General features: G+C 40.0%; 2 protein-coding genes across 4 annotated transcripts in view; one reads left to right on the top strand and one right to left on the bottom strand.

Annotated features, from left to right (window-relative positions):
• Positions 1-203: 203 nt before the first annotated feature.
• Positions 204-8,132, top strand: LOC115447082 (GSK3B-interacting protein). Of its 3 annotated transcripts, none has more exons than XM_037437802.1 (2): positions 204-276; positions 6,835-8,132. In XM_037437802.1, the coding sequence occupies exon 2, from the start codon at positions 6,842-6,844 to the stop codon at positions 7,193-7,195; it is 354 nt and encodes a 117-aa protein (XP_037293699.1). In that variant the 5' UTR covers positions 204-276; positions 6,835-6,841; the 3' UTR covers positions 7,196-8,132. The 3 variants fall into 3 exon arrangements, with proteins under 3 accessions (XP_037293699.1, XP_037293700.1, XP_030029863.1); XM_037437803.1 differs by lacking the exon at positions 204-276 and adding an exon at positions 391-410; XM_030174003.2 differs by lacking the exon at positions 204-276 and adding an exon at positions 2,415-2,877.
• Positions 4,106-20,529, bottom strand: part of LOC115447080 (dynein heavy chain 3, axonemal) — a 36,513-nt gene continuing 20,089 nt past the window's right edge. The window contains exons 35-62 of the mRNA XM_030173996.2: positions 20,331-20,456; positions 19,901-20,061; positions 19,528-19,671; positions 18,527-18,646; positions 18,215-18,380; positions 17,881-18,133; positions 17,338-17,464; positions 16,901-17,012; positions 16,517-16,630; positions 16,197-16,374; positions 15,715-15,819; positions 14,351-14,512; positions 14,041-14,227; positions 13,671-13,791; positions 13,194-13,361; positions 12,465-12,700; positions 12,201-12,384; positions 11,713-11,849; positions 11,389-11,526; positions 10,854-11,091; positions 10,451-10,658; positions 9,994-10,244; positions 9,618-9,775; positions 9,305-9,464; positions 8,924-9,115; positions 8,475-8,683; positions 6,512-6,722; positions 4,106-4,562 (exon numbers count right to left, since the gene is read on the bottom strand). Coding sequence (XP_030029856.2) covers positions 4,266-4,562; positions 6,512-6,722; positions 8,475-8,683; positions 8,924-9,115; positions 9,305-9,464; positions 9,618-9,775; positions 9,994-10,244; positions 10,451-10,658; positions 10,854-11,091; positions 11,389-11,526; positions 11,713-11,849; positions 12,201-12,384; positions 12,465-12,700; positions 13,194-13,361; positions 13,671-13,791; positions 14,041-14,227; positions 14,351-14,512; positions 15,715-15,819; positions 16,197-16,374; positions 16,517-16,630; positions 16,901-17,012; positions 17,338-17,464; positions 17,881-18,133; positions 18,215-18,380; positions 18,527-18,646; positions 19,528-19,671; positions 19,901-20,061; positions 20,331-20,456 — 4,863 coding nt within the window. The 3' untranslated portion in view covers positions 4,106-4,265. The remainder of the gene's footprint in view (positions 4,563-6,511; positions 6,723-8,474; positions 8,684-8,923; positions 9,116-9,304; positions 9,465-9,617; positions 9,776-9,993; positions 10,245-10,450; positions 10,659-10,853; positions 11,092-11,388; positions 11,527-11,712; positions 11,850-12,200; positions 12,385-12,464; positions 12,701-13,193; positions 13,362-13,670; positions 13,792-14,040; positions 14,228-14,350; positions 14,513-15,714; positions 15,820-16,196; positions 16,375-16,516; positions 16,631-16,900; positions 17,013-17,337; positions 17,465-17,880; positions 18,134-18,214; positions 18,381-18,526; positions 18,647-19,527; positions 19,672-19,900; positions 20,062-20,330; positions 20,457-20,529) is intronic.

Below are 20,529 nucleotides of genomic sequence, written 5' to 3' on the forward strand. Positions count from 1 at the left end.
AATAATATAGTACTTAAGTATATATTAGATAAATCGAAAAATTCGGAGAAAAATAATTTTACATTATATTTTCATCTAATTATTGCCTGACAAAAAATATAGTTATGCGTTACAAAACATAAACAATATAGGTATATTAAACAATTCATAAAGACCATAATAATTTAGGTTCTTGTGTTTCTTTCGAAATAGGTAAGCCATGTTGTAACTTGTAAAGGAACGTAATACCGGTAAAGTCAAGAACTAATCATTTTGTGTAAACAACAGTCTTACGTAGTAAGTATATTACTTACATTATGTGTAGAAGTAGCGTTTAGAGTAGAAAATGTAGGAAAACATTCTTTGTGTAGAAACATAAGACAGAAGATTTTTTACTTTATAATAATTTGATACTTATTATATAAAGTTAGGTAGGTACATGGGTTTTTGTTGCACTAGAGTTAATTTGTCTATATTATCAGTGACTGTCCCCTTTGGTCCTCATTTTGCGTCCTACCTATAATCTGTTATATAGTTTACACAATTCATTTTGTATTTAACGCACTATACCTACATATTATATCAACATTTATTTTTTATTTTTTATGATGTACAATAAATCTATTTTTTTCTAGATGTTTTGTAAACAATAATCCATATTCTCTATGGTACGTATGTGACGTTGACGGACTTAAAGTTGACGTTTCAAAACATGAGTTTGAGTTTACCATGGAGTTAATATGTTCCTGGAGAGCTTACTACGTTTGACATTAATACTGAAAAGATATTTTATGCTTATAATGTAAAGTTCATTTTGCATTAGCAATAGATGTAAGGCAAAAACGGTCTCGAAAGAGAATCACTTTTTGGTAGCCGTGTCCCTCTCGCACATGTTGCCAACGTTCATTACCTTCTAAATTAATAATATTAATGGCAGTATTAGTACATAAATAAAAATCTATATTAGACTACAGTAATAAAAATAAAATAAAATAATATTGTCTGCTTAAATCCTTAGATCCTATACTTTATTATGTTACAAATTTAATAAATGGAATTATTATAGCAGTCGTATAGTAGAAGTTATTGTAGTTTACGTTTCGGCAACACCGTGAACTGAAAAAATGAATGAATTGTATTGAACAAAATGGCGTTTGTTTACATTTGTGGTTTGATGATAAAGAAGGATTGAATAACTTTTAAGCTAGCTTTTTTTTATATCGTAGAAGTTACTGCGTAATTATGGTGAATACTTGTGTTGTAAGAGGTTGTAAGCAAGAATCCTATCCAGGTTGTGAATATCCTTTCATAGGTAAGTTTTATTGATAAATTGTGAATAGTGTAACCATATTTTTTATATAGTGGGATAAGATTATCCTATTATCTTTGTTTATATAATGTTTGATATGAGACGTAAAGGGTAAAAAAATTAAAATTTTGCAATGTCTTTATAAGAATCGTCACGTGATGAATTTATTACACTAAAATATGTCAGCTCAATGATTTTTTTGTACTTAACAGCCAACTGTCACTTCACCTTATCGGCCCATTCATGCTATAGACAAATATATAGCATTGCTATGCCATCTAAAGATGCAAATGCAGTAAACACCATATTTATTAATAAATTAACATTTGCTGTCTGAATTAATTTCTCACAAAGTGTAAAAACCATGCATCATTACTAGTTATTATATTATAGTCTAAATTGCGCGTTCTTTTTCAGGATTCCAGTTAATAAAGAGTGGAGGGCCTTGTGGGTTGATGCCATGAACCTTGACACTAATGTGACAAAACTGCATGTGTTTGTAGCTTACATTTTGCTGATGATGCGTATTTAACAGTAGCTAAGAATAAGTCAAAGCCACAAGCAGTTCCTTCAGTATTGCCTAAGGTAGTATTTTGTGTTAACATACATATATTGTAAACCAAAACTTTGATATATTATAAATCTAATATGTTGCGAATGCATAAGTTACTGTCCTGTACATCATACAATTTAGCTCAAGGGATGTCTCATGTTTCTATGCATTTTATATTATGAATCTTAAGTTAATCTTAGTCAAATTCATATAACCGAATGCTTATAATTTTGTTATATCCATTTGTCAAACCTTATAATATCATAATTTGTACAACCTTCTCAAGAAAATAGTACGTAATATTTTTCCATATCTAAAGTTTGTTATGTTACAGATAGTTCCAGAAAGCAAAAATTTACAGTTCTGCGTATTCAAAAGTTGAAAGGAGGATCTTTTGTACATACTTCATATTCTAGTCATATCACAGTAGTAGGAACTTCTTATGAACGAAGAGGACCTTCTAGTAAACGGGATGATGTAGAAATGTCTGGTGAACCGCCCAATAAAAAACAAAATGGAAGAATCAAGCAATAAATATTATATATTGGTTACCCATTGTGTTTTATTTCCTACAATGTTGGTTACAGATTTAGAAATCTTTAAATCTCAAATTTTATCGCATTTATAATTAAAACGGTAAGTGTAATCTATACAACAATAAATAATTTTGTCCTATATTTTAATGTCTCATTGTCACCATATTAGACAAGGACACAGCTACCAAAAAGTATTCTCTTTCGAGACCGTTTTTCCGGCATCAGTCAGCTCTCCAGGTGTACGTAGTACATATTAACTCCATGGAGTTTACTTATCAGCTAGTTTATTGGTCTCTGCTTATTAGTTATGACAGTTATTATTGTCAACCTATAAAGCATAAAATTAACGAGGTACCTGTAATACGGAATGCAGTTTGCACTATTAAATTCGTAGTTATGTATAAATTATTATGTTATGCATTGATATAATCTTTATGAGCAAAGTTTTATTGAGTTTATGTGTTTTTTGCTAAATCGGCTTGTCAGGATAAAATGAAAAGGTAAGTTCACCGTACATTATACGCGCGCAATTCAAATACAGAAACACTGCCAGTTGCCACTGCCTAAACGTAGCTGGCTGGTGGCAGTAGCTACTGAGATATAAACATGCAAAAAGGTAATAATGTTATTACCTTTTTTTATTGAAAAAGTGAAATTGTTGTCTGGCTCATACAATATTTTTTATCTTTAAGAGATGTATCATTTTTAGTCATTGGAATGTAATGTACCTATGATTTGTAAACCTGCCTTCTAATTGCCATAATACAATAGGCAGTTTTAGTTTTTGGTACAGAGTACTGACTGTGGGATGGGGTAGCACCAGATCTTTAATAACTTATCAGGGACATAGGAGGCTGCGACAGGCACCTATATAGGAAATATGCCAAAACAAAAATATGTAGAAATCACCATCATCATTTGTGATGCCCAAATAGCTGAAACTGTTTAAGCTGGTACACTAGTAATCTGGCACCTAGTATTGTACAATACTTACAATGCAGTTTTGGATGAGAATTATACTAAGGTTATTTTATTAATAAAAATACATAATATAGCATCACACCTTTTTCCCTATTCAGGGTGTGGTGTTATTACACCCAAATTCTACCAACGATGTCAGCTCCGATATAATAAAGAATAAGAAGTAAGCTTTATTAATTTCTGTGGACAAATTAAGAGTGCGTTTTCTTAATGAAATACTCTATGTTGGGATGAGAACAGAATTGATTGCTCTACAAAGAATTACTTATAATATTAAGTGATAGCAGTTTTTATTTAGGGTGTTTTATATTGTTTTTTAATATGTATTGTTTTTAATAGTCATACATAATAAAATCAGTAGAGCTTGATATTACGGTAGTTATCTTTAGTTGTTGATTTTATTATAGTAGACATATAACTGTAGACATCAACATCAACACTAGGCATAACATACTTCATAACCTATCACAATGTTTAGCAGTTTGTAGGAGATTTTGCAATGGTTCCTGTTGTACTGTAGCACTGGGAATAAGTGCAGTGCAAGTGTAACAAGTAATAGTTTATTATAATATAATAAGTTTTTGTTAAGTTTGCTCATGCTCGATTACTTGTCACAGAGACTATGTCTGAATACAGCATCATTCACTGACTACCAACAGTATTCCAATGATATTTAATGTACTACAAACACACAATTTGTATGGTTTTATTGGACTTGTACAGGTTCTACTGAATAAAACTGATAGAAAAAATCGGCAGTACAGTTTATTATAAAAAGTTTAGACTAGTTACGATATCACAGTAGTTATAATAAGCACACAGTTATTACATTAATATAAGCTAAGAGAAACGCACACATAGGCGCACAGTTGTAGACTATAGAGATAGATCTAGCGAGGTCTCAGTATTAATCATCAAGCTGCGTCAAGCTCGCGACGCCCCTGTTGATCCAGTGCTTCTGCGGTATGTCTGACGCCAGAGTGATGTACATTACAAAGTTGCTCGAATGTCCCGTTGTTGCCAACACGCCTTTTCTTTCACTCGTTTTGTATATAGGACAGAAGTAGCACGGCGGGGGGCTGAAGTCTGCTATCAGAGCCGGTTGGAACCAGATGATGGGTATAGTATCAAACAGGATCTTTGGGTACGATTCGTCCAACTGCATCGTTTGACGATTCCACCGAGCTCCTTCCAAAAACAGACCCTGTTGGGATAAATTTCTTATGTTAATAACACTATATACAATTCATTTTGGTTCTTCCATCTCAAACACACTTTTTTTCTTTCATGCTGTAGGTATTTATTAGTTTGTTTAAGTCGAATACTGAAAGCTGGACACACATTCACAAGTGCGCCTGAGTGAGTCATCGTTGTCTTTCAACTCTATTTACTTTGTTGAGTAGTTAAGCTAATTATTAGAATAATATTTTGTACTCCTGTAATTGGAACAAGTAACAACCATAAACTTATATAACGAACTTATTTATTGCGAGTTAGGTTAAAACTGTCTTGCTTGCATTAACGTATATTAACATTTCCAAATTAAATAATTAATATTAATAATGAGAGCCCTGTAATACATGCGGCCCTGCTGGGCGCGGGCTTCCTTTACTACTGAGAGGGTTAAGGCCATAGTACATTATGTTGGCGTAGTGCAGGTTGGCAGACTTCAAAGTATTTTTCTAAATTCTTGTGGAGAATATTTAGGTTTCCTCGCGATAATTTTCTTCAGTGGTAAAGCGAGCGATCATCGTTAACCAATACTTACATAAATAAGTTCGAAAAGTCCTGCCGGCATTCGTCTTAACGATTCATTGCGTAACCGAACTAGACTAACGCACACTTTAAGTAATTTGGAAGTTACAATAAAATTATAAATACACATTCCATTATTTATTTTGTCACGCCACTACCATGCACATGTCCTAGTAAATAACGTACTCACCCAGATGAACACACTGTGTTCCTGTTCTTTTTTATCCACTTGTATAGATTGCTGCTTGTAAAAAACAAGTTATACCTATGTAGAAGCCTGATGTTTATGAGGTACATATATTACCTAAATGAAACTATTTCGAAAGTCGAGTCGAGGACTAACCGACATCCTCTACCAAGTCTCCCACAACACCTACGCATGTATGTAACATTTAACATTTAATATGATGGTGATTATCAATTATTAATAATTATAATCCATTAAAATATCTCATTAAAAAATGGAGCAAATATTTATACTTATAAATTCCGTGGTATAACTGTGGACTGACGATCGAGTTCACCGGTCACCACACATGTACCGCGACAATTTCACAATATTAATACACGTTTTATTGGTCGGCTTTTGTTTACCCATTTCATTTGGTACTCCCGCCTTTGATTTACGTGTAACAATACGGTATTATATTGTAGATACTTTGAAGACAGTATAATGAAGTGGACACGATGACGCGTCGCGTCGCGTACTTACGATGCATATTATTTTGTCTGTTATAAATCCCAATTTTCCCGACTGCCTTGTACGCAGGACACTTAGGCTGTAGATTAAGCTCGTGAAATAATAGGTGTTGCTCGCGAATTCGCTCGCTTGTCAGACCTTCCTCTGTACGGTATAATCTCAGTCCCACTGTCTTTTTCAGGGCAAACTATAGTGGCCTCTGTTCGAAGCCAGCAGCACTTACATAAATAAATAATTAATAAAGCGGCTAGGCCCCGAGGAAACGTAGTATAATTGGCATAAAAACCTTACATGTTAATTAAGACTTGGTTTATCGAAAATTTCATCCCAACCCATTAAGCTGTTCCCGTGTTTACTTATAACAAATATCTAAGCGTTTATATATTTGACAAGGTATCGCATTTATAATAATACTAGCTATTGCTCACAGTTTCGCCCATGTGATTGATTTTTCCGGGATAAAAGTCGCGCTATATATTTTCCCAGGGTAGCCTATGTTCTTCTCAGGTTCTCAAACTATCGTCATACATTTCATTGCAATACTTTTTCCCTATTGAATTATGAAGTAGTTTCCGTCGTGCATTCGCCCCCAAATGTCGCGTAATATAATCTGTTCTGTCTCTCCTATGTTCTTTTCTGGTAACCAATACAGTATACTCGTAGACTCAGTTTATTGACAACGTGATGTCCAATCTCACCTTGCAATAGACTCCGAACTCGGGTTCCTCTTGGCACTCAGCCTCCATCCCGGTGATGGTGAACTCGAAGTGCACCTGGTCTATGGGGATCTTATTGTGTCGCGAGTAGTTTTGAAGAACGCCCGTGAGGAACGACTGCGTGAAGTAGAAACCTGATATCCAGAACACGATCGGGGGACCCTCATCGATCCAATCTTGGAGGAATTTCAACCTGACAAATACACAAAATAAATAAATGCCTTGCTCTAATTAAAATATCAATCACAAAATACTATTTCGCATGTATTTAAAACACGAATTCCTGAATTCATTTTTATTTCCAGAAGCGAAATGTCTGAACAAGTTCTGGACGAGGAGACATGGCCTCAAGAAGCCGAGGCGGCCATCAACGACATACGGAAACACGTGAAATTCGCCGCAATCTCACCGCGCCTGCGCAGCTCCAACCAGTGCGTCTTCATCAACATCACCACGCTCGAAGAGTCGCACTACTGCGTCGAGATGTCCGCACTCGGCTTCAGGATTGTGGGGAACCAGTACAATGACAATACTCTCACTTCTGACATCTATGAGACACCGTACGCGATGCTGGACACTATCAGCGTCAAATTTAGGGAATCTTTTGGTAAGGAGCTTATAAATAAACTAGCCGACTTAGCAAACACTCGCTCTGAGGTGGCTTAGTAGATACCAGGGGGAAAGTGGAGTTGCGCGTTTATAAACATCCACACGAACAGTAATTAATAAAATTTAGCTCAAGAAAAGATTAATTATAATTATTAAAGTTATTTTGAGAGGGAGAGAAGGAAGAGGTGAGGAGGTCGAAGCACACAAGTGTACGTGAATAGTGCAGAATATTAACAAGTTTTAACAATGTTTATCAAGTACATCACCTCGGTATAATGCGTTCTTGTATTTGTTATAAGACAAGAGGCGTCCCCTGTGTTGTGAGAATCATGTTTGCCCGCAGTCTACATTCAAGTGGACAAACTTACCTAATTCTCTCTTAGGTGTTCTACTCGTGGAATAATAATACGAAGTACTTACTTGATAAATAATAAAAAAAAAAACTGGAAAAAGAAGTAATGAACACAAAAACCTCGAGAAGTAATGAACACAAAAAAATATCGGGCACGTAATTTTTTTGTAACGCTGGGGTCTCTATATTAATCCGCTTACCGTTTTAACTACAGAAATAAACAAAATTTAAAAAAAGATCTTTTATCTACGTAGTAATAGGATGTAAAATGAATAAGTATTGACGTAGGTATAATATACGGACAGTATTTATATGTGTGCTATAAAAGTAATGTATGAGTAATAATTCTTATGAAGTAAATATTATAGTAGTTTGAAATTATTTTAAATAGACGTTGTCATTACGAAATTATTTCCTTAGGGCATTAAAATTAGCTTGTATGTAGGAATATAATAAACAAATTGATTGTAAAAACTAAATGGAGTATATTGCATTTTACCATAAAAATGTTGTTTATAATATTTTATTGTGTATAATAATTATTAGATGAGAATGAAAGCTCAGCATATATCAGTACAATACGAATATTATTTATTATATGTATATCAGACTGAGTACAAAAATTATATTGATTTTATTCTACTGTTTATTTTATTTATATGGTGTTAATATGCATTAGCACAATAAATTACAAAGTTTTATATTATTTTTCTTTGATGTTTGCAATGGTCGCAGCGAACCTTCCCCTTTCTATATTATTTGCAGGCTTTATTTTCGATGATATGAGGCTTCTGACGGCCTCTTTGTGTTATCGTGTCGTTGAGAGCTTGCGTTTTTATTTTACGCCGCGGAAACAAACGGTCGAGTATAATTTACGTAGCCCGATCCGGGATAAATAAAACATTCCATTGGAAATGCACACTAGTTTTTGCTCGCGGCTCCATCGGAGTGAATAAGTTTTCCGCTCCATGTTAATTAAATTACCTGGAGAGAAAGTCGGCGACATAAGAGCCGAGGGGTTTCATGGAGGGATACGACTTGGACATCCAGACGCCGGGCACGATGCCCTTGACGAACGCATTGTTGCACTGCTCCAACTCGGCGCTCATGATGGCCAGCCCCTGCGCCGCCAGGTGCACGCCGTGCAGCGTGCGCCGCACCACCGATAGCAGCCGGTTATACCGGATCAACTCCTGCGCACACCACAAGTACGATTACTTAAAATCCGACGAGCTACCCCACTTATGTCAATCATTAGCTATCACCGTATTCTATTCAAATCCACAGTAGACGGTGCAGGATCTTAGAGCGATATCCCATATCCACGAAAATAAAGAGTGTTTAGGTATAGGTAGGTAAATTAGGTATCTGTTAGAAACGATGAGAGTCAGATGTGAACTATTAAATATTACGATGTATGGTTTAGTGTGCACCTGCTTGAGCACGGTGTTCATGCTGTTGTAGTACTGCACGGGGTACTTGGTCGCGACGCCGGGCACGTCGTACTGCGGCGGCAGGCGCGCCATCATGTCGCGCGTGAGCTCCACCACGCCGCCCGCGTCGCCCGCCTCGCCGCCGCCGCCGCCCACTATCGCCGCTTGCGTCAGCAGGCATCCGAACAGCAACTGCCGAGTGCCGACATATTCATCTCATGTTGTCGCCTGTTCTATCAACTCGACTGGTCGTCCCTTATCAATATACATCAAGGGGTTTTGTATGTTAATGGGGATACGTGCAGGATGTCACATTATTCCTGGCATCATGACAAGGTTCTTATCTCATTGCAGCTAGTACTGTATTGTGTATTGACTCACGGCTGCAGCCTCTTTGTTGTCTTTAGTGATGTCAGCGTTTTCATGCAGGCCGAACACCTCCGGTTTGGCGATGAGCGGGAACGCCTTTATGTGCTCCAGCACTGAGTTGTAGTCCATGCTGGGCGGCATGCGATAGTCACCGCTCGGCGAGAACGAATAACTGTGCCAAAATATCGATCCAGCTACATTTTAAATTAGGTGTTTTATATGTTAGATTTATATCTTCTAGATTTATTTCTACGATTGCATCACGTAATATGTATTTGTAAGAAGAAAGAACCGCGCAGAAGACATACAAAATGAAACTACTCACTCAGGGTTGGCAGTGACCTCCTCATTGTAGAATATGGAGAGCAATGACAGGATGAGCCTTCTGTCTTTGTCGTCGGTGACGCGGCCACCGTAGTTGCACTCCCCGGCGAGATAGTTCAACGCAGCGAACGGTGTCTCCGCGTACTCTGTCAGGAACATCTGACAAAAGACAACCATTTTAAATGTACCCCTACCAAATTGTGATTGCCAGATCTAGATACCTAATTTATGATTTACGGGTGTTAAATCCTTAGAAGAGGTCAAAATTAAAAAGTGAATTTTATATGAATATTGACTTGAAATATCTCGTAACGTTGTTTATGATGAAGAAAAGCCAATGGAATATGACTGCAATTGTAGTAAGATTGCTTCATCACCTGCAGCTGCATGATGCAGATTCGGAGGTCACTCTCATTGAACTCGTACTGTATGTTCCAGCCGAGCGGGCCGAAGGCGCGGCGCTCCTGCACGATGGCGTGGAAGAAGCACAGCGCGAACAGCAGCCGCCGCCAGTCCTCCGTGCGCGGGCACGAGATGTAGAACTCGGGGTCGCAAATAGGGTCCGAGATGTACGACCGAAACATGTTGTTCTTCAGACCCTTCGGCGCCTCGTTTGTCATTTTTACACCTTTAATGTTAGTTTATAAGAAAAATTACAAGAGTTCTCAGTTTAAGTAGGTTGAAAACTACTGAAATTCTTTTGTCTATAGTCTGCGATTCTGTCTCGAGAGGTATTAACGAGGAGTATTACGTTCCCCTCAAAGAGCAATGCGCAAGCATATTTGTGTTATTTTTCGTTATACTTTAGACTCTTATATAAGAGTATTAACTCACCATTCTGCAGTACAGTGACGGGGAACGCTTTGCTGGGGTACGAGGTGAGCCAACAGCGGAAATTGGTGTGCGTGGCCTGAGGAATAATCACTTCGGCGCAGATGCGCTCCAGCTCTCCCATCCACGAGTCCATTACGTGGCAGTTCTGTAGCACCACCCAACCGCCAGACACTATCGCTTGGTTTATCATGTTGGCAGCTATGGGCCCCTACCGATCAAAACACACAACAATAATATTTTGTTTTTGCTTTACCATGCAAAAACAAAATATTATTGTTGTTGTTTTGTAAGAACGAGACTTTTCATAATACTCTTACTACCAATATGCATTCACGCTTCTTTTTGGTATGCCTATTAGACGTTCATTGGGAAATATCTATTACCCCAGATCTCTAATAGTCACCTGTCCTTGACCGAGCGATATGGTCTCGAAGCTGACGACTTTCTTCTCCATAGAGAACTTGACGAGGCCGGACATGGGGTCGGAGCCGGCTGATAGGATGAAGATGAGCGGTGAGCAGCAGTTACTGTCGTTGTATGACTTCTCCAAGTCGAAGGGCGGCGGCTCGATATAGGGCCGGCCCATCTCCTCCACCACGTACTGTTGCACCAGCGGGATCAGCTTGTCCGGTCGGATGCAGCTGGATCGTGTCAAGTGGGGATTATAAAGGAGTTTTTCTCTGTCTATCAAAGGGAGGCGGATTCAGGAAAATTATGAACCAACATAGACTTGTACAAAGTCCACGGTGCCATAACATTTTTGCGAGACGTGTTAATCATATTACTAGCCCCCACTATAGTTTAAGGTTATTCTACCTATTTGTCTACAATGTAAGTAGGTATAATTGGGGTGTCTACTTTAGTATAACAGAAATAGAAGTCTATACGTTTATGCAACCCTTAAATCGAATTATATTAAGTATTCCGCGATCACTTACCGCAACATGATCAGTTTGGGAATCCCCTTAATATCCTCAAAGGGTGGGGGGAAGGGGTTCTCGTGCGGCGCCGACAAGTCATAAAACTCCTTCCAAGCTTTTATGTTCGACACGAAGTTTTCTCTGAATCCACGTAGTCTGAGGAACAATCAAATTATTACGGTTGTAATAAAAAAAAAAATTGCCTGCATATTCTTTTAGCTACAAAGCTTAACGAGATTACAAAAACCCTTTCAAGACATTTTCCTTTTTTCTCATACTTTAGAATACGACTAGGTACTACAGAGACCCTGAATATAGTGATCAGATGTTTGCTAAGCTCACCCGGGCAGGTTGCTGGAGCGCACGATCTCGGACCAGGCCTTGTCGGAGAGCCAGGAGGGCGCGGGGTTCTCCAGCGGGTTCTCGAGCGCCACGCCGCCCGTCAGCAGGAACACCACCAGCTCGTCGTCGATGGCTCCCTGACGTGATTAATATTCACTTTAGTATAGATCAGTGGCTGTCGTGTCTATATTTGTGCTGCAAGCCTCTCTTACTTTATTACGTCGTTTGCTGATATTTTGCATTGGAAATTTGAAGATATTTTGTTTCTAATAAATTTTACGATGTCCAAAGTGTTGCGTGAAACTAGTTTTTATATTTAAGCCCGTTGATTATAATATACTTACTATATTATAACAAGCAGATATATATAAAATTAAATTTTGCGCCCTATCGTAGATACTTTGAAACAATAACATTATAACCCTTGCTTTGCTAGAAGAAATATTAAGATCAACACAATATTATAGCAGTTAGTTATAATAGTGCACCTTAGCCCTTAATATTCCGAGCGTGAGCACGAGTGAGAAGACGAGTTTGTCCTTCTCGAACAGGCTGCGGCACACGTTCTCGTACACGCTGCGTGTGAAGTACGCGTTCAGGGTGTCGAGCCGCTCGTCCAGGACATCGCTTTTCGGCGAGTTTATGATCGCCTGGTTGTATAGGTTTATAAACCTGGTACAAATAATACATACGCGTTTTATTCGTTTTAGACAGTGTGGAATCACTATATGACCTGCATCAAGTTAACGTACCAATTGAGAGAGTACTGATACATAGGATCGATGGTAGCGAGGTCGGAGATGCAGAAGAATAGCACCGAGCTGTGCTTGGAGACGGGCACGTACAGCAGACGCGCTTCGTCGATCTCCAGCTCGGTGATGGCGGCCGCCGCCTGCTTCGCTTCGATCTCGATCGACAACACCTTCGACGACGACAGTATCTGGTTCGCAGACTCGTCCTCCAGAATATTGCCAGCTGATGACAGAACCTGTTAAATATTATGAAGGGTTTTAAACATATGTTTTACAACGTATTATAGTAGTTAAGAGATGAAAGATAACGTCGATCTTCGTATTGTCCCCGTAGCGATCTGAAGTAATGCCTTATGTCCAATTCAACCTCTCATATGTCTTCATGAAAGCTACCGCGGGGTTTCAGTAGGTATACCGGCCAGGGTAGCAAGTTGGTACCCACAATAGACTAGCAAAGGATCTTACAGTGATATCACTGCGAGAAAAAAAGCAATATCGGTTTCCGAATAGAAATTTACTACCACCTCCCATGAAGGTTCACAATACCAGAAGAATTGTGTTCTATTTGACAATATTGAATATTTGATGAGAGGTTAATTGATAAAATAGGGTGGTTTAAGTCCTTATTGTAACCATGTAGATGAACGATGGCCATATTATAGTACCGACAAATGATCCATGATACTATAAAACCCAGAAAACATCAGTATCATGTGGGTATTTGGTGACCTCTAGTATCTTGTCTTCGATTTCCTTGAGAGTGCGTTTGTTGGTGGCGCCCTCGACGATGAGCTGGTTTTTCTTGAGTTCCAGTTCGGGCCGGTCCTGTGCCACCACGATGCCCAGCAGCTGGTCTTGCAGTCCTTGTGGCGTGATCATGAAGTTCAGCATCGTCACCTATCGTAACAAATTCAATTTACATAACTATTCGGTGCTAAAAATTTACTCATAAGTTAATACTTTTTATTAATATTTTGTGCAACATAATAAATTCACACTAGATGACGTATAACTTTGCATTTCAAAAACCATATTAAAACGAGTCTATTGCGCGCTGTGTTGTTGCGTAACCAAATTAAATTACTTTTATTATATTATCAGTAATAATTTTATAGATTTTTGTATTATGTTTTCTGACGTCTAATTATTAATAAGTTTACTTGATATCTTTTGTAAATAACGAATTGTAACAGCAGCAGATGGTACCTTAACAGCAATCTCTGGCAGGTAGTGCGGGTTGCTTAGTCTGGTGGTGATGTAGAAGCGAAAACTATGATTGTACTCTAGCACGTTGTCGCCAAGCTTCAAGCAGTCGACGCCCCCAGACCTACACAGACGAAGCAGCTTCTAGTCCAATTTTGTACATGCAAGCGTCGCGGCGGCTCGGCAGTGACCCAAAGCCAGAATTGTTGTTAAGTTTCACGTAATAAGTTGCCACAATTACCAACATAGTCCTCACTATTTTTCTGGTAGATGCCTCATCGGAATTCTTCTGGTATTTCTCATATTCACCGTCAGGAAGCAAATTTGCTTTATTATGTACTTCTTACCTACTGTAAAAGAACTAAAAGCGTACTTGAACACGTTCCTGAGCAGCACGGGCTCGAGCACGGCGTCGAGCTGCTCGCGGATGTTCTCCAGGATGACTGGCATCCCCAGCTGGATCGCATTCTCCAGAACCCGTACGTAGTTCGAGTCCGTGAGCTTGATAATCTTCAGCTGGTTCTCGCGCTCCATGTTCTTCACCCATTTGTTTGCTTGCTCTTGAACAATAAGGTAAACCTACTTGTGCTATAAGCTATTACACAGACGAGCGTATTGTATGTTTTTGTTGGCCCTAGTAGTATTGGATATTAAGCATGACGATAGAAAGTGAACAAGCTCACCTTGCGGATCGATCATGAGCGGCCAGCGGCGCGACTTGTCCACGATGATGCCGTTCTCGATGGAGAAGGCGTCGACGGGCAGCCCGGCGATGTTCCACGCGCGGATCACTACCGGCTCGCCCAGCGTCGTTATCAGAGAGTACGTCTCAGAGCACGGGATTACTACCAATTGCCATGCATCGGTTATAACGTTTGCTTATTCAATGAATAAATGCTTTAACATCGAGCCTAAACATATTTGTTTTGGATGCTGAATAACCCTTGATATCTCGCAAGTTACGTATTTGTCAAGCTCATATTATTGGTAACACTATTGGTGTTAGGTAGTTACGTGAACAATCTATTCCAATAATTTGATTACACTTATATGATAAACTAGCTTTTGCCCGCGGCTCCGCCCGCGTTATAAAGTTTTTCAGGCTAAAGTTTTCCGTTATAAAAGTAGTAGTTTCGCGGGACCCTTTGTTCTTCCCAGGGTCTCAAACTGTTTCCATACCAAATTTCATCTTAATACGTTGGGTAGTTTTTGAGTTTAACACGTTCAGGCAGACAGATGCAGCGAGGGATTTTGTTTTATAATATATATTTTTAGAACTTTTTAAGAGGAACAATCCCGTTATACATCATTGTTGCATAACTTTAACCGTTTACGCAGCGCACGCAACGGAAGCTCTCAAAACTAATAATTTTTCCCCGTTTTTGCAACATGTTTCATTACTGCTCCGCTCCTATTGGTCATAGCGTGATGATATATAGACTATAGCACTCCGGGATCAAAGGGCTATCCAACACAAAAATATTTTTTCAGTTCAAACCGGTAGTTCCTGAGATTAGCCATTACTGCTCAGCTCCTATTGGCCATAGCGTGATGATATATAGCCTATAGCGCTCCACAAATAAAGGGCTATCCAACACAAAAATAATTTTCAGTTTGGACCGGTAGTTCCTGAGATTAGCCATTACTGCTCCGCTCCTATTGGGTATAGCTTGATGATATATAGCCTATAGCATTCCACGAACAAAGGGCTATCCAACGCAAAAAGATTTTTTCAGTTTGGACCGGTAGTTCCTGAGATTAGCCATTACTGCTCCGCTCCTATTGGGTATAGCGTGATGATATATAGCCTATAGCACTCCACGAACAAAGGGCTATCCAACGCAAAAATATTTTTTCAATTTGGACCGGTAGTTCCTGAGATTAGCGCGTTCAAACAAACAAACAAACAAACTCTTCAGCTTTATATAATAGTATAGATTTGCGTTATACAAACTAAACGCACTTCAAACGATAATAATTTAGTTACCATTTATACCGCAGCATAATATTGTAATAGGTACTTATTCCTAGAATATTATGAACTGACATAAATCCTTGGCGCGAACGTTCCACATCTGAATGATCTCTCGGCGGTAGTTGACGGTGTAGGGGCCCAGGTACGCGATAAACCCGGCCGACAGCAGCACGTCACCTACGGAACATTCGCTAGTTTACACAAATAACCTTTGCTATGTGCCTTCCCATAAATATAACTGTCTATAGTTTAAATCGTCCGGTTCGATCGAGACAAGATCTTTATCTCACAGAAAACAAACGTGCATGTGAAGCTTTCTGACGGCTTATGCAAGATAAATCGGATTTCTAGTGGTTTGGCCCCTGCCTTTCCCTATGCTCTATCAATTTGCTTTAAGTCTGACGGCACAGTGATATAGGCGTTGAAAACCACAGTTTTATAACAAGTGACTTACCTACTAATTCATCGGTCCATATCGGTCACAAGCGCTATGATACATATATTACTTACTGTAATAAAAAAAGAAGAAAAATAAAGTTTATTAGAGTGGTTACCAATAATATTAGAGAGCAGGTCCTGCAGCTGGTGCGCGAGGTCGGTCCAGCGCGCCTTCTCGCCGCCGAGCCCGCCGATGAGCTGCTCGGCGCGCGACAGCTTCGTAGAGCACAGGTCGATCTCGTCCTCCAGACCCTTCTTCTTGCGTGTCATCTCGGCGAACTCGTCGTTCAGCGCCTGAATACAAACGACCAAACCTATCATCTGATTGTAAGTCACTATAGCAACCCATGAAAATCCACCATTCCAGGTTGACGTTGGAGACATGAGAGTGTTGTTGAGCGCGGCGCTAGTGCGGGCGTTACAAACGTGCGCCGACCTGCAGCTTGTCGAGCACGGCCTGCAGCTGCGCGCGCTTCTGGTTGAGCGTGTTCATCTGCGCCTGCAGCTCCGCCTCCGCCTCCGCCAGCGCCGCCTTTTTCGGGGCCACCACCTGCACCACACCACTGTACATGTAATACAGTACATTATTTTATACAGCTATCTATGTCACACCTAAAGGTGTTGAATACCTATATACGAGCATGTGGTTGCTTGCAATTAACCATTGGGGATTTTAAATATACTTAGAACTCTAGGCCTATAGAAGGCAAATCTTTCATAGACTATATCCGAGTGTTTTAAGCATTCGTAGTTGGTACTTGTACATTTCACCATTTTTTTTACGAATGTCTTTGATCCATACAGGAAGGATTGTACCGACCTTAATGACCCTGTCGTAGACATCCATGGCCCTGACCCAGCGGCAGAGGCCCTCGCAGGCTGACGACACTTTGGCGATGACGGCCGGGTCGAACTCGCGGTCCGGAATATACCTGTGTAAGATACTTTATATGTATTCTAATCGGAACTCGTACACATACATGACGCCTTATAGCCCCCAAAGCGGTAATCATTTAACGTCAGGTTGATGACAGAATGAATATTGGATATGAGGGGTCTAGTATATGTGTCGTCGCTGCAAAATATAGACCATAGATATGACATTGCCATTTAGTGATGCGCTTTATATTGCAACAGACTGTGGCAGTGCTACATGGTTTTACCTATACGAAGTCCCACTGGCTTCTTTGTTCGGTTTCACATTATACCTCTCCTTTTCTTCGAACATTTTACCTACTAACGCAACAAAACCCTTACTTGTCTCTGATTTTCTTCATGATAGCCGGCGCGATGTTGTCTTTGTCGTAGTTCTTCAAACTGTCCAAGAATTTCATGTCGCCGAGCATCTTCTGCGACGGACCCCAAAAATCTTCGAACGGCTTTCCTAGAAATTAAGTATAGACAGAATTTACCTACTCTCCTATCTTTATTTGTATTTTAGTGACATTAAGCGATAACAGCTGGCAAACTACATATAATAGTTAGGTAGTGCAATATATTTTAAATTGATTCAATTGAATGTATTTAATAAATAATTTGAATCAACGTAGATTAATTGATATATATCTCAACGCCAAGAAAGTGATAACAGCTGATTGTTGTTTATAAGTGAATGATTGTCTCCTAGCAGTATTTCGGCCACGGCGGTCAATCTGAACGCGGATCTGCCACGTATGCAACATATTATATTACAGTGCACAAGTGTATGCGCAAAACACAGGTGCACTCTCTGTTCCTTCACTCTCAGTCGACAATCCTATATAAGCGAGAGAGAAGTTATAAGTAGCGTGTAATGAGTACCGTTGGCGTCCATCTTTCGGTCGCCCTTGATGCCCTTCATGACGCAGACGGCCTCCATGACGAGCTTGACGCCGGCGGGCGGGTTCTTCATGCTCTTGACGAGCGTGATGTCGGCCGGCTTGAGCGTGTTGAGCGCGTCCAGCGCCGCCTGCAGCGCGGGCACGGCCTCGGCCAGGTCCGACTCGCAGTCGTCCTTGATGGCCTGCGCCGCCGCCGCCGCCTCGTTCGCCAGCGCCTCATCCGCGCCTACGATCTGCGACACAAACAAATCATATGTTAATCTTATGGCGACCTTATTGGTTAGTTAAGCTGATGATTATGGGTCTTATGAGACCTCTTTCTGCTTTTCCACAACGACAGTGTCCTGCTCGATCTTTATCATGAGTTTCTCGGTCTTGTCGGAGGTCTCCACGAGCAGCGGCTGCAGGCTGATCAGGTTCTGCTGCATCACGGCCACCTGTCCCGCCGCAAAGTCCAGCTGCTCCAATCCGGTTTCATATCTGATGTACCAAGAGATTACATTAAAATGTCTGGTATGAGATCAGATACTTATGAGCAAATGTCTGGATTTCCAAGTGTGTTAATTTTATGAAATTAACATAAACATATTATAATGATCATATACGATTAATTACTGTCCACCTACCTGATTCTTGACTTAGTTATCTGATCCACCTTCATGGCGTACAGGCTCTGGAACGCCTTTATCAACTCTAGATAGCTCGTCGGAGTCACGTACACTTTTCTCTTCTGGTCAGCGTAGAACCTGTTAAAATTGAACAATAACATTCAGAGGAAAGCTTTATTGCCTTTAGAATGTAATGTAATAAAAAACTTTTAAAGTTTAATTCAAACGTTCAAGATGTCCATAAATATTCCTAAAGCGTATTTTATCGCGTAAATGGTGGATTTACCTCCAGTAAAACCAATAGTTGGTCACGAGATTGAGGTATGTACACCCGGGCGTAGCCGTGGAACGATAAGACATGCAAGTAAATTTTCATGTTATTGTGATGAAGATGAATAAAGCAGGAGCCTTATTTATCTCTGCACCGCCCTAAGGTTGACCGAAATAAATTGCCTATGGCATTAAGTCCGCCTACATAAATTTGTATATTAAATGCAATAAATAAATAAATTGCCTAAAGACCTAGATACTTAGATACTAGACTAGATCGCTTGTAGCGATGAGGCCGCCCATTGTACACCATAGATTTAAGATTTATTTAAAGACGTTCATAAAGTTATAGGATAATATGATTTAGGGTTCTCGAGTAACTTGTTAGATAGTGCAACGCCAAATACCTACAGCTATACATGAAACAAAAACCGTTACTAGGGATTCGGCCGTGTTTCCACTTTCCACGCTTCTTTTATAAATTTATTTTCTATTTTGTTATCTCCGGCGGCTTTGTTACGAGGCAAAGAGTTAACTAAGTAGATAAAAATATTCATAATTTTATCGAACGATTGGTATTTGACGGTTCCGCAGTACACATTCGAATTTGTTTATGGTACTCGGTAATCGGTATCGAGTTCTCGGGTACAATCCACAAGGGTTGTGGTTACGAGCGAGCGCCGAGCACAGAGCGGCGGTGAGTGAGTGAGTGAGTGAGTGAGTGAGTGAATGAGTGAGGCGTGACGCGCCTGTCGCTGAGGCGCACGACGCTGGTGTGGAACAGCTGGCACATCTCCACGCACGCCACGCGCAGCTCCTCCTCCACGCTCTCCATCTTCGAGATGAACATGCTCGCCACGCGCTCCAGCGCGTCCGGCGGCCACGCCGTGAACCTGTCGTACGTACATTACATATTATCCTTAACGTTATACAATTCTTGCATGTATATTCTAACAGTTTTGGGCATTTATTTATACATAAGAGGATACATCGGCATGTCGACTAGAATCTACGAAAGAAAGCAAAAAAAGGCGTAAAATGCATTGAATCCATAACAATGATTATAATATGTGTAGTATTGTTCTAAAGTTGTGAAGTAAAGCATAAAATGAATGTAGTGACCAGTCGATGGTGCAGCAGTTGATTAGCGAGGGGAACATGCGCAGTCGGTTGCGGAACGAGTCCCCGATGGGCGACATCGCCAGCACGATGCGGAGGTTCGCCTTCACGCGCTCCACGTAAAACCCAAACATCGCCAGCGGGGTCGTCTCAATTTTCTTGCCCTATAACAAGATATCTTTATATAGTCCCCTGCCGCGTCTGTCTGAACGCGATAAAATACAAAAATTTCCAAAAGGATTTCGATGAAATCCTTAGAAAATATAGTTGAGTCGAGTGGAAGCTAGTACATAATATAATCATTGCCTACATGTTATACCTGTCGTGAAAATATACACGCTAAAGAACAAGCTCCGGTGCACTGAAATGCGTAGCTATTTCCAGTATCGTCGTAAAGACAAGTGTCCAACAATCGCGACTATCGCGGACTCACCGCTTCCCTGACGGCGGCTTGCATCTTGTCCAGGATCTCGACCTTCTCTTCCATGCCGTACAGGTTGGGGATGTCGCCCGTATTCAGCAGCATGTTGATATCCTCCACCATGCCCTCGTACATTATCTTATCACATGTAAAACGTCCATACTTGTTATACTGCAGATCATGTTATACCTGCACACTAAATGCATAATCA

The sequence above is a fragment of the Manduca sexta genome, chromosome 12 (genome assembly GCF_014839805.1).
Source record: "Manduca sexta isolate Smith_Timp_Sample1 chromosome 12, JHU_Msex_v1.0, whole genome shotgun sequence".
NCBI lineage: Eukaryota > Metazoa > Arthropoda > Insecta > Lepidoptera > Sphingidae > Manduca > Manduca sexta.